Here is a 15,953-nt window from a genome sequence, read left to right on the forward strand (position 1 = left end):
GTGTCACTAATTCTCTCCGGGACTATTAATAAGATTCACTGAAAGTGGAAGTGATATATATAGATATAGATATATAATATGATAATATTAATCGCAATCTGACTCGCACTTGTCACAGCCCTCGTCGTCGGAATTGATTGCGTCACTGCTGATGGTCACGACTATAGGTGGGTCAGCTGCTTGCTGAAGTCCACCACGTGACCAGTTTCTTGACTCTATCTCGTTGACGACTTTGGTAACGCAACGCTGCCACGTCTCCACTGTTACCCGACCAAGGGATTCATTTACTGGCTGTTCAACTTCACAATGTTCTTTGTTTGTTGTTTAACGTCGCACTCAGCAATATTACAGCTGTATGACGGCGGTCTGTAAATAATCGAGTCTGGACCAGACAATCCAGTGATTGATATCATGAGCATCGATCCGCGCAATTGGGATCGATAACATGCATCAATCAAGTCAGGGAGCCTGACCACCCGATCCCGTTAGTCGCCTTTTACGAAAAGCATAGTCGCCTTTTACGGCAAGCATGGGTTGCTGAAGACCTATTCTGCATTAAACAACAAACCATCCAACCAACCAACCCACGTCGTATCTAGGAGAACACGCTCATGAATATCCTTCTTCGCGTTTCTAAATTGATGGTTCGAAGATAATGATTTCGGAGACGACGGCTGTCACACACCCTGTAATACGCACCGTTGGTAAATGAAGGCAACTCTAGCAACGGATGGCATTGTCACCCACGTGGCCGCCAAAGCTTCACTAGTGCTAAGTTTAAGCTGTCCATACTTCATTTTAAGTGTAAAAAGGTTTATATTTTCTACAGATTTCGTTAAAGTAAGTATTGTTTAATATTTATTGAAGTTCTAAAAAGGAATGTTTGCCTTTGTGTTAGAATAAATTCAGCATAAGACGAACTCTTCACGTTTTCATCTCTCAATTGGTGCACAAATTGCTTTATATCTCATTTCAAAAACAATATCTTTATGAGACATTCGTTTAAAGTAAAGATAAGGTATCCAAGAAGCAAATCCCTCAATGTTGTCAATATTAAATACTTAATTATGAATTCTGACATAGTTTTGGGCTCGTTCATCTGAGATTAAGGCAATGGATCGCTACAGTAACATTCTTTTATTGGAACGGCTACATATTATGGACCAGAATGAGTGAGTATGGTTTTACGCTGCTTCTAGCAATATTCCCGCAATGTCACGGCGGGGGGACACCAGAAATGGGCTTCACACATTGTTTAAGTCAATGTCAAGACGTTAATATCATATATTTGTATAATCAGGGGCCTGGATACTCTGGGAGAATCTCTTCGTGCAATTGACGAGTCGTTGATGGACGTTTCTGCTGTGGAACTATCTCTCTCGGAGGGTTACTCAAGACAAAATGTCTTTGACCTTGTTTTTATCATGTTGTTTTATCATACATTAATCGCTGTATAATGACTTGAGAACGAGGGCTGGTTAGGTTTTAAGGGACCATTGCGTTGTGATGACGGAAAGAATGAATGGTAGCTTGATAGCTGTGATCAACGCTCTATGGCAGCGACATTAGTTGTGTCAGGGAGAACATGACTCCGCCCATAACTAGCTTTATCAGACAGACTAACGTGGACGGACACGGAGATTTACACAACCGTAAAATGGATACCATGTATTAGCCGACTGAATTGTAATTAGATCGTGTAGCTGTTTGTGTTCTGATAACCATAGATAAGGTTTGGTTGTTGGTTGGTTTGTTGTTTTACGCGGCACTCAGCAATATTCCAGCTATATGACGGCGGTCTGTAAATAATCGAGTCTGGACCAGAGAATCCAGTGATTGATATCATGAGCATCGATCCACACAATTGGGATGGATGACACGCATCAACCAAGTCAGCGAGCCTGACCACCGATCCCGTTTGTTGCCTCTTACGAAAAGCATAGTCGCTTCTTACTACAAGCATGGGATTCTGAAGACCTATTCTACCCCAGATCTTCACGGGTCAAGCATTGGATTGGGTGGTCAGGCCCGTTGACTTGGTTGATGCATGTCATGTCCCAATTGAGCACTGATCTACGCAATTGGGATATAATGACGTGCAGCAACCTAGTCAGCGAGCCGCCCGGTCCCAGTCACCTCTCCTAGCTGATAAACATAAACAACAAACAAAATGCCAAATATAAACATGGTATACTTTCAGTGTCAAAAACAAATGATGGACATCATAAAAGGGACAATATTTACATCATGTAATCAACATTTAACATTCACAGAGAAGAAGCAGTTACTTCAGGAAAACTCGGCAATTTTCACAAGATCTTAATTCTTACAGAACTGTTAACATATTTTCATTATTAGGCTATCCTAATTTGGATATCCAAACACCATATAGAAATGCTGTAACATTTTAAAGTGTATGTATCCAAACATTATTGAAAAACAACAACATATTTTTCATTTTACCGCCATGATCAAATCAAAGACCCATTATGTTGATACACTTCTTACATTCGTTCAGCTTTATGCTGACAAGTCTTAAACATTTGTACAATCTGGATTTTTCCCCCGAACAACTTTAATGCCACAAAAAAGCTTCACCTTCAGCCTCTTGGATAAGAAATGATATCACGGCAGCTTGATGTGGGAGAAGAGCCTGACATGATGCAGTGATGCAGGTATCGAGCGTATTCAACTTTTGTCAAACTTACGAGCAAGGTGTGGTGCCGACAGACCCAGGATCATAATCATCGCACACCTGGGATCTTAGGATCCTTGCACACCTAAGGGTTACAACTCAGCACAGAAATTTGCATACTGGGCCAATGTCCCCACAAACTAAATACACACATTCAATCATGAAGCACTCGGCATAGTCACTTCCTATCACATTATTCTTACTATGCAGCCTTAATATGCGTATATAAAGTAAACTCAACATTTGGTTGAAAAATAGTCAACATAGGAATCTACATCATGTACAACAGATGCTAAAAATGAAAATAACATGCAAACTTGAACATTATTAATTCATATTCTCACCAGAATAAGGTACAAGCATTCAGGTCAAGGTCAGATCAACCATCAGTCATATGAAAACATTTGGTGTTCTTTAACATCTTTGGAGTAGTAAATTTATTTACCAAACCTCGGAAGTAGGCTTTTCAGCAGGGACAAATAGAAGCAATATTTAACAAAATTCGCATTAAATTAGTTTAGGGTAGTAATCATATAACCTTCATTCTATGCTATTACAACCAGCCCTATGAAGAGTTTGTTTCAATAAACGTATGATGTAACCGCCATACACAGTCATGTCAACATATGTGATTCATACCAGCATGCTTTCTGCTTTCACCCACAACCAATCTTCCACAGACAAGAGAGTTAACTGACTTTAAAAGTCCAGTTTCCACGCTTGCTGAACTAGGCTGGTATTTTGGCTGAACTAACAAGTCAATGCATAGTCCAATCAAAATCGTGCAACGAAATCGAAATCCGGTTCATAAACCGTCATGCAGATTTCGGTTGATTGCAGAATTTGCAAAGCATGTGCACCGCAAACTCCTGTCTAACAGATATTTTCCAAATCTTTTCATGTTTTTAATCAAGATGGTCCCTAATTTGATGCACTTCGCGATGTAAGACTTGTTTTATCACAATATAGATCCTGATTATAGATCAGATCGTTTTGACTGGGCATCGCCATTTTGTTTCAAGCAAATGCAAGTGATACGAGAGGTGGAATCTGATTGGTCCAAAGGAGAAGCATAGAAGGGACATAACTCGTAATAGCCACAGGTGGCGCTACAATCAGGCCCAGGAATTCCAGCCAGGCAAGGGTGGAAACTGGAATTTAAAAGTCTGTTGACTCACTTGCCTCGGGAAGATGTGCACAACCACTCTGACACATCAATACTAATCAATACCACTGGTGATGTTTTTGACAAAACTAATGATATATTTCATATTATCATATTGGCAGAATTTGGTGCAATTTATCAACGTCTCACCAAAATCATAATGGATGGCATCTGTGACATATATAGTATTCCATTACATAAATCATACAAACACTATGACAAGGCTAAAAAAGGCAAATGGGATTTTTTTTTAAATTACATTTTTAGTTTCAAATATACACTTAATTAATTGGGAAACAACAACTATTTTGATGACAAACATGCACACAGAGATATACATATGAAAATACTTCGTAATATATATATATTTATTAAAGATAATCTCAATTTGACAGCACCCAGACATAGATTTGATATTAACCTTGTCACATTCTACTATTTGATCAAAAGCTGCAATTGCTATACAAGGAGCTCTTTCTGGTTTCCTGTAGAAACATGTGTTAAACACTATGAGAACAAGTAAAACACCAAGCACGCACGCACGCGCACACATACATACATATCACAAATAAATAGGATTAAAAAGCACCGTTGGGTAACTCTTAGTAATTTTTTTTGTTATTTTACTGTATTTTCACAGACCAAACAACATATTTCCAACAATGTTTGTTGGTTAATGCCGCACTCAGCATATGACGGCGGTCTGTAAATAATCAAGTCTGGAAAGACAATCCAGTGATTGACACCATGAGCATCGATCTACATAATTGGGAAATGATGACATTAAAAAACATCTTAAAAATAACTAAATATTTTTTTTCCTTTTCTAATCATTCAGCTAAATTAATTAAAACACAGGCATTCCTCAACACTGCTTGCACTTGATGAGATCCCTGCAAACACTGGCCAAATTCCCGACACCTTAATACAGGACATTACATGTGATACTATTAAAACAATGGTAGTTTCCAGACCACCGATTTTGGTTACAAACAATAGCAAAACAGGGAGACAGACCTGACTCTGAAAATAACAGATAAATTGGCTCTGATAAAATGACAAAAGCTTATATGCATAGATGAAGTTGTTTGGTTTTAATTGCATTTTCTAAAACACTGCATTCTGAATCTGCAGTCATGCATTAATATTTGTGTCAAAGAAAATAGTACACTCCCAGGTCTCTTCCATATTGAAACTGACCGGTAACACAGAAGTCAGTAATCGTGCTGGCACATGACATGTAAATTATTTAATAATACTAACACATGACAAAGGCATTTGGCAATGGTGATGTTCAGGATGCAAAAAGCTACAATAAGGTTTACAAGATTGTTTGGTAGTTCCACAAGCTGACTTTCACAATGAGATATGAAAAGTACTGTTTGGGAAATATTCATATACATAGAGATTATTATACAAGCCTGTGTGTCATGCTGATATTATGAATAAAGTATCAGAATTCTTGTATTTCCTGAGGGCAAGGGAAATAAATTAATTCTGACATAAGTTTTGTAAGATCAGTATGACACACATGTGAATGTAATAATTTCTTTATCACCCATTATTTCTTGATCCTTTTGAGCTCCTCTTTAGCAGTGACCATGATCGGTGTCTTAGAAAATCACAATGGTTTAATTACATCAACATTCTTCATCAATGACGTTGTTTCTAGTGTGACATCATTCTGACCTTACATCACAAAAAGATTTGAATGATATCAACAATGTCATCCGAATGACGTAACAATACACTGGTGCGCATGAAGTGATATTTGCACAAACTTGTTATTTCTAACCCTATGGATAAGGCCAAAAAAATAATAGTCTTGGTTCTCAGGTACCGCCCGCATCATCATAAAGTCTGTCACATGGTTTTTTTTATTTTATTTTTCAAAATCCTAATATCCGGAACTTAAAAACGATGCAGTCCAATATAGAACGCGGTTACTTCTCTTTACATGCTCACTTCTTTACTACACATCTCGTGTTATGGTCATGGCGGCAATAGGAATTCGTGTGCTTGTTCATGCAGGGAGGCCCTTTCCTAGGTTGATGGTACACAACTGTTTATTTGGTTACATACTAGTTTGAACAAGCAGATACAACAAAAAAACACTGCCTGCCTGCACAATATTTTCAAAAGTCATTGCCTTAGGACCAATTCTATTATTTTTTTTAACCTAACAACGAACTTTGAAACCATCCGACATGAAGCTGGTTGATGGTTTCAGGAAATCATAGTCAACAAAAGGTCACTGTTTCCGGGTCATGGTTTCACTGAGCCAACAAGTGATTTGCCATTTCAGTTCAGCATAGCCCCCACTACACAACATACACGGTTCAATGATCTCGTCACCATGGTTACCACAATTGTAACGCCACCAAGACATGTGACTTCATCAGTTGTGTGCCTTCGGAAAATCGCAAAGCAGGAACTTTATATTTGACCACGAGGTGGTGGTCGGGCTGGTGGGGAGTTTCCAGATATCACAGTCTACACAAAGTGTACATTGTAAGTCATGGTTGTCTGTAAATATTTCAACAAGTGATTGCCATTCAGGTTCAAAATAGCAACCAATACACAACAAATGGTTTCCTTGTCAACAGTCTTTTTTTCACACCAACAGAATCAGGTTGGTATGTCTCTGATAGTCACTGTGTGTTAAGTAAACCCATGGAGATCTCCGCAGTCCCTGTGTCTTTAAGTAGCCATGAAGATCTCTGCAGTCACTGTGTCTTTAAGTGGCCCATGAAGATCTCTGCAGTCACTGTCTGTTAAGTAAACCCACAAGGATTTCTGGAGTCACTGTGCCTTGAAGTGGCCCATGAAGATCTCTGCAGTCACTGTGTCTTTAAGTGGCCCATGGAGATCTCTGCAGTCCCTGTGTCTTTAAGTAGCCATGAAGATCTCTGCAGTCACTGCGTCTTTAAGTGGCCCATGAAGATCTCTGCAGTCACTGTCTGTTAAGTAAACCCACAAGGATTTCTGGAGTCCCTGTGCCTTGAAGTGGCCCATGAAGATCTCTGCAGTCACTGTGTCTTCAAGTGGCCCATGAAGATCTCTGGAGTCCCTGCATGTTAAGTAAACCCACAAGGATTGCTGGAGTCCCTGTGTCTTGAAGTGGCCCAGGAAGATCTCTGCAGTCCCTGTGTCTTGAAGTGGCCCATGAAGATCTCTGCAGTCCCTGTGTCTTTAAGTGGCCCATGAAGATCTCTGGAGTCACTGTGTGTTAAGTAAACCCACAAGGATTGCTGGAGTCCCCGTGCCTTGAAGTGGCCCATGAAGATCTCTGGAGTCACTGTGCCTTGAAGTGGCCCATGAAGATCTCTGCAGTCACTGTGTCTTTAAGTGGCCCATGAAGATCTCTGCAGTCACCGTGCCTTGAAGTGGCCCATGAAGATCTCTGGAGTCACCGTGCCTTGAAGTGGCCCATGAAGATCTCTACAGTCCCTGTGCCTTGAAGCAGCCCATGAAAATCTCTGGAGTCCCCGTGCCTTGAAGTGGCCCATGAAGATCTCTGGAGTCCCTGTACCTTGAAGTGGCCCATGAAGATCTCTGGAGTCCCTGTACCTTGAAGTGGCCCATGAAGATCTCTGGAGTCCCTGTGCCTTGAAGCAGCCCATGAAGATCTCTGGAGTCCCCATGCCTTGAAGCAGCCCATGAAGATCTCTGGAGTCCCCGTGCCTTGAAGTGGCCCATGAAGATCTCTGGAGTCCCCATGCCTTGAAGCAGCCCATGAAGATCTCTGCAGTCCCCGTGCCTTGAAATGGCCCATGAAGATCTCTGGAGTCACCGTGCCTTGAAGTGGCCCATGAAGATCTCTACAGTCCCCGTGCCTTGAAGCAGCCCATGAAGATCTCTGGAGTCCCTGTCCTTTGAAGTAACCGATGGAGATCTCTGTGCATTAGCCCATGGAGGGAATCGTGGAGCCATAGGTCTTGCTGTTCAGTAGAGTCAGCAGCATAGCAGTCCCCGGGTCACTCGGTGTAAGCAGCTTACTGACACAACTTCCTGAGGTCTCTCAAACTAATGAAAATAGTGCCACTGTAACAAAGAGAACCATTTTTATAAGCTACTGTCAGCAATGAAGCAAAAATTGAACAATACAATGGTCTGTAATGGTGACAAACATAAATAAAACTTTGGAAAATGTCATGTATTTAAGTGACCCAAGGAATATGTTAAGGATAAAACATAACCTGAGTATGTAGGCTTAACGGGGATGGGAAAACCCAAGGGCCAAGGGCGAAGTGTTCACATTCTCAACCAAACCATTTATAAAACCAAAAGAAAAATCTGAAACAACATTTATCAACAATTTACCATGATCCTTAGGTGTGAGTGAGTGTGGTTTTACGCTGCTCTTAGCAATATTCCAGCAATATCATGGCAGGGGACACCAGAAATGGGCTTCACACATTGTATCCTTGTGGGGAATTGAACCCAGGTCTTTGGCATGAGGAGTGAACACTTTAACCACTAGGCTACCCCACCTGCCCTTGGTGAGGTGAGGTGAGGTGAGGTGAAATGGGGTTTAACGTCGCGGCCAAGATAATTGCACTTATATAGTGACGTTATTGCACGTGTATATGTGTGTGTGTGGCTGCTTGTACTAGTCCGGACTGATGCTGATTTATAGTGCTAGCTCACTGAGATACCATGCCGCAGTTAAACACGAATACCCTACTAAGAAACAGTATACTGACTCCGAGCCGACCAGTCCTTGTTTTAGCCCGTGAATGCCGAGCGCCAGACAGGGTAATAACAAGTACCATCTTTTAACAACTTTTGGTATGACGCAGCTGGGGATCGAACCCCGGACCTTCTGCTCTCCGGGCGGACGCTATACCATTAGACCACGGAAGCGGTCCCACCTGCCCTTGAACTTTGGAAAACAGACTTAATATATATCTCGCAGGCACACATACTTCTCAAAAGCATTGTGGTTCACTCAGTAGGCTACAAATACAAAGGTCTCAAGTTCAATACAAATAAAAGAGAAGTAACACTTGGCGTTTGACTTTAGATAATAACACACATTTAACTAAGTCAGCATAATGTGCATCAGGTAGAATGGGTATAATGTGTGTTTGGTATATATCTCCAATGAGGGAAATTCAAAACATGTCAAACCCACTTTACAGGTTTTCCCTCAGGAAGACCCAGGGACTTTCAATGATATTCTGTAGAACCATCACACTGACAGATCGGAGGTACAGAGGAACCCTGCTACAGAGGAACCACACACCACTAATCTGGAAATCCTTCCTACCAGACAACTTTTATGAACGAAAAATTACTTTGCTCAGGAAATCTGTTTTCAAAACTGGACCATGAATTTCATGAACGTGCATTGCACTTACAAGGTATTATGCTCCACGTACAGGTGTGTGTGACGATGTTTGTGTAGTAGGACATCACACAGAAAGAGAGAGTGAGTGAGTGAGTTAGGTTTAACGCCGCTTTTAACAGTATTCCAGTTATATCGCGGCGTGTCAGCTTAATGTGGGAGGAAAGCCCGAAGTGATGCAGGTCTCAGACGTTTACCACTTCGGTGAAACCCACAGGCAAGGTATGGTGCTGACAAACCTAGAAACATAATCGGGGCGAACCGGGATTCGAACCCACAATCATAGGTTTCTGGCGTGCCCAAGGGATGCAACTCTGCACAGCGAATCGTGGCGCCTTAGATGACTGGGCCACCCGTTCCCCTCTCAGAAAGAGAGAGCCAACCTCAAAAGGGTTTGTAGTGGATTAAGATACCCTTTGGAAAGATATTATCAGAGCTACAGATAAGCAGCGTATTTGTGTAAAATACTCCCCAAAATATTCAAAACCCAAATACTTTCAATTAACTTGTGTACAGAAACTCATGCATTAAATGAAAAACTCAAATTATAAAAACAGCACACATAAATACCCAATGAAGCTTTTTCAGAATGCGTACAAAGCTAATTTCCGAAACACAATTATGAGCTAATTTACTTTCAAGCTTATATATTTAGAATAGTTAAATACATCTAAAACATTTTCATTTTTATTTAAATCTTAAAATGTTCACTACTTTTGTGAAAAACCCAAATAGAGGGATGAATAGATAAGTGTAAAAATATTGGTTACCCAATGAAAAATGTAATAACCCAAATAAGATAGAAACCCTAGCGTAAAAACTCAATTGCTGAAAAAGTTATCTGGAGCTCTGTATTATTTATCCAATCCTTATAGGGCAACAACTATCAATTATGAATTTGACAGGGGTTTGATGGTTGAATTAATCTATCAGTTAGCTTTTCGTTATCGAGTTGGGAATGGGAGCTAACTCTGATCAGTTTACATATCCTGAAATTGTTATCCAGTCAATTCCTTGAAAAAAGCAAGTGTCTGGATAAGCGGGGTTCCACTACCAGTTTCAGTTTCATATTGTTTAACGCCGCACTCAGCAATAATGCAGCCATATGACAGCGGTCTGTAAATAATCGATTCTGGACCAGACAATCAAGTGATTGATATCATGAGTGAATGAGTGAGTGAGTGAGTATGGTTTTACGCCTCTTTTAGCAATATTCCAGCAACATCACGGCGGGGGACACCAGAAATGGGCTTCACACATTGTACCCATGTCGGGAATGGAACCCGGGTGTGACGAGCGAACGCTTTAACCACTAGGCTACCCGACCGCCCCTTGATATCATGAACATCGATCCATTGGGATACAATGACACGCATCAAGCAAGTCAGCGAGCCTGACCACCCGTTAGTCGCCTTTTACGGCATGCATGGGTGCTGAAGACCCATTTTAACTCGGGTCTTCACGCGTCCCCACTACTAACTTACTTATGACTTGTACTCTAGGACATATTCAGGGTAGCTCTGGGCACTATCAAACGTCACATATATCCCTGGCTGAGTCATATGGTTGACTGTTGAATTGAAGGGTCTCCGTTTGGTGTCACTGGGGTCGACAGGCGGCCGCCTCATGGCGGTGGTACCGAGAGTGTAGCGTCCACACACGACGCGGGCTATCAATAGCAGGTAGTGGCCGTGGAAGAACGGAGCGTTCCTCCTGTTGCGGTGGTAGTGGGCGCCGTGCATGATGTTCTGGACATAGTTGTGGGAGTAGTGGGCTTCAACAGCAAAGTAGGACCCTGGAAGAGTGAGTGAGTGAGTGAGTGAGTGAGTGAGTGAGTGAGTGAGTTAGTTATCTGCAGTTTATGATAGAATATGCAACTGTAATGAGTAGGGATGAGACATATGGACGAACAATTTCTTTATTACTAAGGGTGAAACGATACACCGATATTCCGATGCATCGCGATACCTGACCCACGATACGATATACGATACACGTGGGAACGCAAATCTCAAGTAAAGCGTTTCCTCGCTATTGTGCCTTTCAATAAACCGCCAACTTGGTTATAGCGCGCGGTAACGCATGGCTCCCCAAAACGTAATTACATTTTTAATAAGCTCAGGTTTTACACCGACATGTTTTTCCCCATCTCCAAAAACATTATCAGCTGATCCCCGCAAGCACATAACACCGGAAATACCTGTCAGCAAAATACCCTTACTATACTATCCTGTTATTAAAACGTGTTCATTATATATCTGGACTTGTGTTTGTAATATATTTTATTAATTTTATTCAAAATTTCATTTAATATTGTTTTCATTAAGTTATGTGAAATTGTGTGTGAAGAGATACTGCAACCACGGTCAGATTACCGCTTTTGACGTATTGAAACGAACTTTAGTTGCTAGAGAATGGATACATATATTAAAAATGCCATACTTTGACTCCTTAAAAGTCATGTGTGTGGCAATTTGGCGAAGATATGTCAACATAACGTTTTCGCAATCGAAATACATGTAGCACGGGAAGTCCCTAGGGTGACTGATCAAATTGTTCCATACGTAAAAATATCCTGCAACAGCAATCACCAGTACCAAAATGCTACACTTGTGGTTTTTATAATTTGAAATATATATATATATATATATATATATATATATATATATATATATATATATATATAGTAAAAGCTGCAACTAAGGTAACATGATATTGGAATATACTATTTCTGATAAAATTCTTTGAAGTTGTATCACCGGTGGAGTACATTAATTATTTTCTGGTGTTTGAACTTTGAATTGTTTTTAAGGAAAGTTAGAGAAAGTTCCAACTTCTGTAGTCTTGTTATTATAAAATAATTTTGACTGTTCCAAAATCATGTAAGGTTCAATCTTGACACGCTTTATGTCTTGTTTTATTTATCATTGCGTATCGAGATATGTATCGTATCGTGGCCAGAATATCGAGATGCGTATCGTATCGTGACCTCCCTGTATCGTTGCAGCCCTATTTATTACAATTAGGATCGATGGTTTCGGTGTAGGTTCTACCACTGTTATCAAGCAAGTGAGTATGGTTGACAAGAATATATACAGGATAGGAGGCAGTGTTTATACAAATGAGTAGGTTTAAGATCGGTTACACTGTTGTATTTGTAATGAATTGTGTTTCTGCATGAAGTTAGTCAGTGAATGCAACAACCGTGTCCATGACACTTTTGGAGGAACATACACTCAAGCAATGCAGAACTTACCAACAAGAAAGGAAATGTATTCAATACTGCAAGATGACATTATGTGCCAAGTTTGTTGAAGAAATATGGTACGTTTTTTAAGATCTGCTCCGGAAACGAGGACTACCGCCATTTTCAGTATTGTTCACACATTGTGACCACAACGTCCTCTCACAGTGACATCAGATTTCATTGTCAACTAGAGTGAGTGAATGAGTTTGGGTTGATGCGATTTTGCACCAAATTTAAGTTTTATCATGACCTGTAAGCTCAGCTTGTGGGAGGAAAAGTGATGCAGGTCATTCACATTGATGTAAGTTATGAAAGATTGGGTATGGTACTTACAAACCAGAAATCATCAGGGTGAGGGGTGTAATGATATTGGGGGGTACGATACGATACCATACGATACCATACGATACCATACCATACCATACCATACCATACCATACCATACCATACATATATCGTATCCCGACACAGCAGTTTATTTCATAAGTTGGCATTCTTTCTTTTCGCAGATGAATCACAACACTGAATCACAACATTGAATCATTTGTTTTTAAATTTCAGAGAAACACTGCGAATGTTATGCTATTTATAACCAACCAGGAAATACTAGAGAATCAAAAGCTTGTTGAACATTTTTGTCCACCATATTAAAAAATTATTATTTTTCACATGTTTTTTAACCAATGTTACTTGTAATGTAATGTATAGTTTATATTGTGATACAGGGGTTGGAAATCAATTCATCATATACCCATCAATGATACGAGGCAGTTTGATAGAGACTGTCATATCACAGAGGGTGTAATAACCAGACCCATTCTACACTCCCTGCAGGGCTGATATGGCTTGTCAATGCATTTTGAATGGGTGAACAATATCAGCCAAGGTGGTAAGAAATTAGAGTTACTTCCCTTGGTGTGTCGTCTGCTCATCTGCTCAGCTAGCTTTCCCATGACAATGACTTCCAAACAAGGTGAAACTGTTTTGTATTTACTTGCAAATAGATACATTTTACAATGTTATGTTATATCATATGCTGAAAAGGTTATTATATGGCAATTTTCATATCATACCCTCGACCCTTGTAAGATATGGGGGTCTAGGTTTTTCTGGGGTGTGATTTGAAACCTGCCATATATTAACCTCTAGTAGCATGGGCCTTGTGTCGGGATACAATACTGTATCATTCATTACACCACTAATCAGAGAAAATATGAGACAGAACGGAAGAATCCTGTGTTGAACAGACCCCAGGTCTCAGATAATGTTTCTCAGTGACAACGATGCATCGCACAAGATGTTGCATATTATTAAAACGTCCTCATATGTTTACTGTCAGAAAGCAAGACGACTTGCCTTGTCCAAAACTTGTCCCATGGGCACCACACAGCCTCCAGTCAAAGCCCTCCTTGCATATAGCATCTATGGCAGTGGGGTCGGTGCCATGGAACAGATGATTCTCGTTGAGTTTCGGCGGACCGAAGTCCTCCAGGATGTGTGACCTGGTCCTACAAGACAAACAGCAAATGATTCAAGAGGCTTTTACATCAACTGGTTCTGACAAACACGCATGAACCTTAATGGGTATTTTTTATTTCAATTTAATATTTACTACTGCACCCTTTATTTATAAACAAATAAGTGATCAAACAGGAATACTCAAAGAAATAGTAACAGGAAAAATGTACTTAAAAATTAACATGTTGTATTTGATGAATTAATGAGAACAAAATATATCCCTTACTACAATTTTACATGAACTTGGAAATTCATGATATTAGTATACATATCTGAACTCATATATTGCCATTTCCTTCGTAACTTCGATCATATAAATGTGCCTCTTCTACCTCAAGGCTGCCCATAGCCCTTGGTGCCCAAAAGGCAGTGATCTGTCCGTGACAGATATGCAGACAGTGACCAGGCCAGACAAGGACAGGCCAGACAGTGACCAGGCCAGACAGTGACCAGGCCAGACAGTGACCAGGCCAGACAGGGACAGGCCAGACAGGGACAGGCCAGACAGGGACCGGCCAGACAGTGATCAGGCCAGACAGGGACAGGCCAGACAGGGACAGGCCAGACAGGGACCAGGCCAGACAGGGACAGGCCAGACAGTGACCAGGCCAGACAGTGACCAGGCCAGACAGTGACCAGGCCAGACAGGGACAGGCCAGACAGGGACCAGGCCAGACAGGGACAGGCCAGACAGTGACAGGCCAGACAGGGACAGGCCAGACAGTGACCAGGCCAGACAGTGACCAGGCCAGACAGGGACAGGCCAGACAGGGACAGGCCAGACAGTGACCAGGCCAGACAGTGACCAGGCCAGACAGTGACCAGGCCAGACAGGGACAGGCCAGACAGGGACAGGCCAGACAGGGACCGGCCAGACAGTGATCAGGCCAGACAGGGACAGGCCAGACAGGGACAGGCCAGACAGGGACCAGGCCAGACAGGGACAGGCCAGACAGGGACAGGCCAGACAGTGACCAGGCCAGACAGTGACCAGGCCAGACAGTGACCAGGCCAGACAGGGACAGGCCAGACAGGGACCAGGCCAGACAGGGACAGGCCAGACAGTGACCAGGCCAGACAGGGACAGGCCAGACAGGGACAGGCCAGACAGGGACCGGCCAGACAGTGATCAGGCCAGACAGGGACAGGCCAGACAGGGACAGGCCAGACAGGGACCAGGCCAGACAGGGACAGGCCAGACAGTGACCAGGCCAGACAGTGACCAGGCCAGACAGTGACCAGGCCAGACAGGGACAGGCCAGACAGGGACCAGGCCAGACAGGGACAGGCCAGACAGTGACAGGCCAGACAGGGACAGGCCAGACAGTGACCAGGCCAGACAGTGACCAGGCCAGACAGGGACAGGCCAGACAGGGACAGGCCAGACAGTGACCAGGCCAGACAGTGACCAGGCCAGACAGTGACCAGGCCAGACAGGGACAGGCCAGACAGGGACAGGCCAGACAGGGACCGGCCAGACAGTGATCAGGCCAGACAGGGACAGGCCAGACAGGGACAGGCCAGACAGGGACCAGGCCAGACAGGGACAGGCCAGACAGGGACAGGCCAGACAGTGACCAGGCCAGACAGTGACCAGGCCAGACAGTGACCAGGCCAGACAGGGACAGGCCAGACAGGGACCAGGCCAGACAGGGACAGGCCAGACAGTGACCAGGCCAGACAGTGACCGGCCAGACAGGTCTGAGTCTTGTTGTGTCAGGATAAGTATACTCATATCATGAATATCCAGTCTTATCCCTACAAAAAACATTGCAATGCTTATCTAAATGATGGTGGCGGGGACCTACAAGGCATCATATTGGACCTACAGGGCATCATATTGGACCTACAGGGCATCATATTGGACCCACAGGGCATCATATTGCACCTACAGGGCATCATATTGGACCCACAGGACATCATATTGGACCTACAGGGCTTCATACTGGACCAACAGGGTATCATATTGGACCCACAG

At 42.4% G+C, this 15,953-nt stretch overlaps 1 protein-coding gene across 2 annotated transcripts in view; it reads right to left on the minus strand.

Moving 5' to 3' along the window:
• Positions 1-5,791: 5,791 nt before the first annotated feature.
• The window catches only part of LOC139462201 (uncharacterized), a 42,588-nt gene continuing 32,426 nt past the window's right edge, over positions 5,792-15,953 (minus strand). For both annotated transcript variants that reach the window (XM_071243776.1, XM_071243775.1), the window contains 3 exons: positions 13,814-13,965; positions 10,695-11,005; positions 5,792-7,904 (listed from right to left, as the gene is read on the minus strand). In XM_071243776.1, coding sequence (XP_071099877.1) covers positions 10,695-11,005; positions 13,814-13,965 — 463 coding nt within the window. In that variant the 3' untranslated portion in view covers positions 5,792-7,904. The remainder of the gene's footprint in view (positions 7,905-10,694; positions 11,006-13,813; positions 13,966-15,953) is intronic.

Source organism: Haliotis cracherodii, unplaced genomic scaffold, assembly GCF_022045235.1.
Source record: "Haliotis cracherodii isolate W230 unplaced genomic scaffold, xgHalCrac1.p SCAF_15, whole genome shotgun sequence".
Classification (NCBI taxonomy): domain Eukaryota; kingdom Metazoa; phylum Mollusca; class Gastropoda; order Lepetellida; family Haliotidae; genus Haliotis; species Haliotis cracherodii.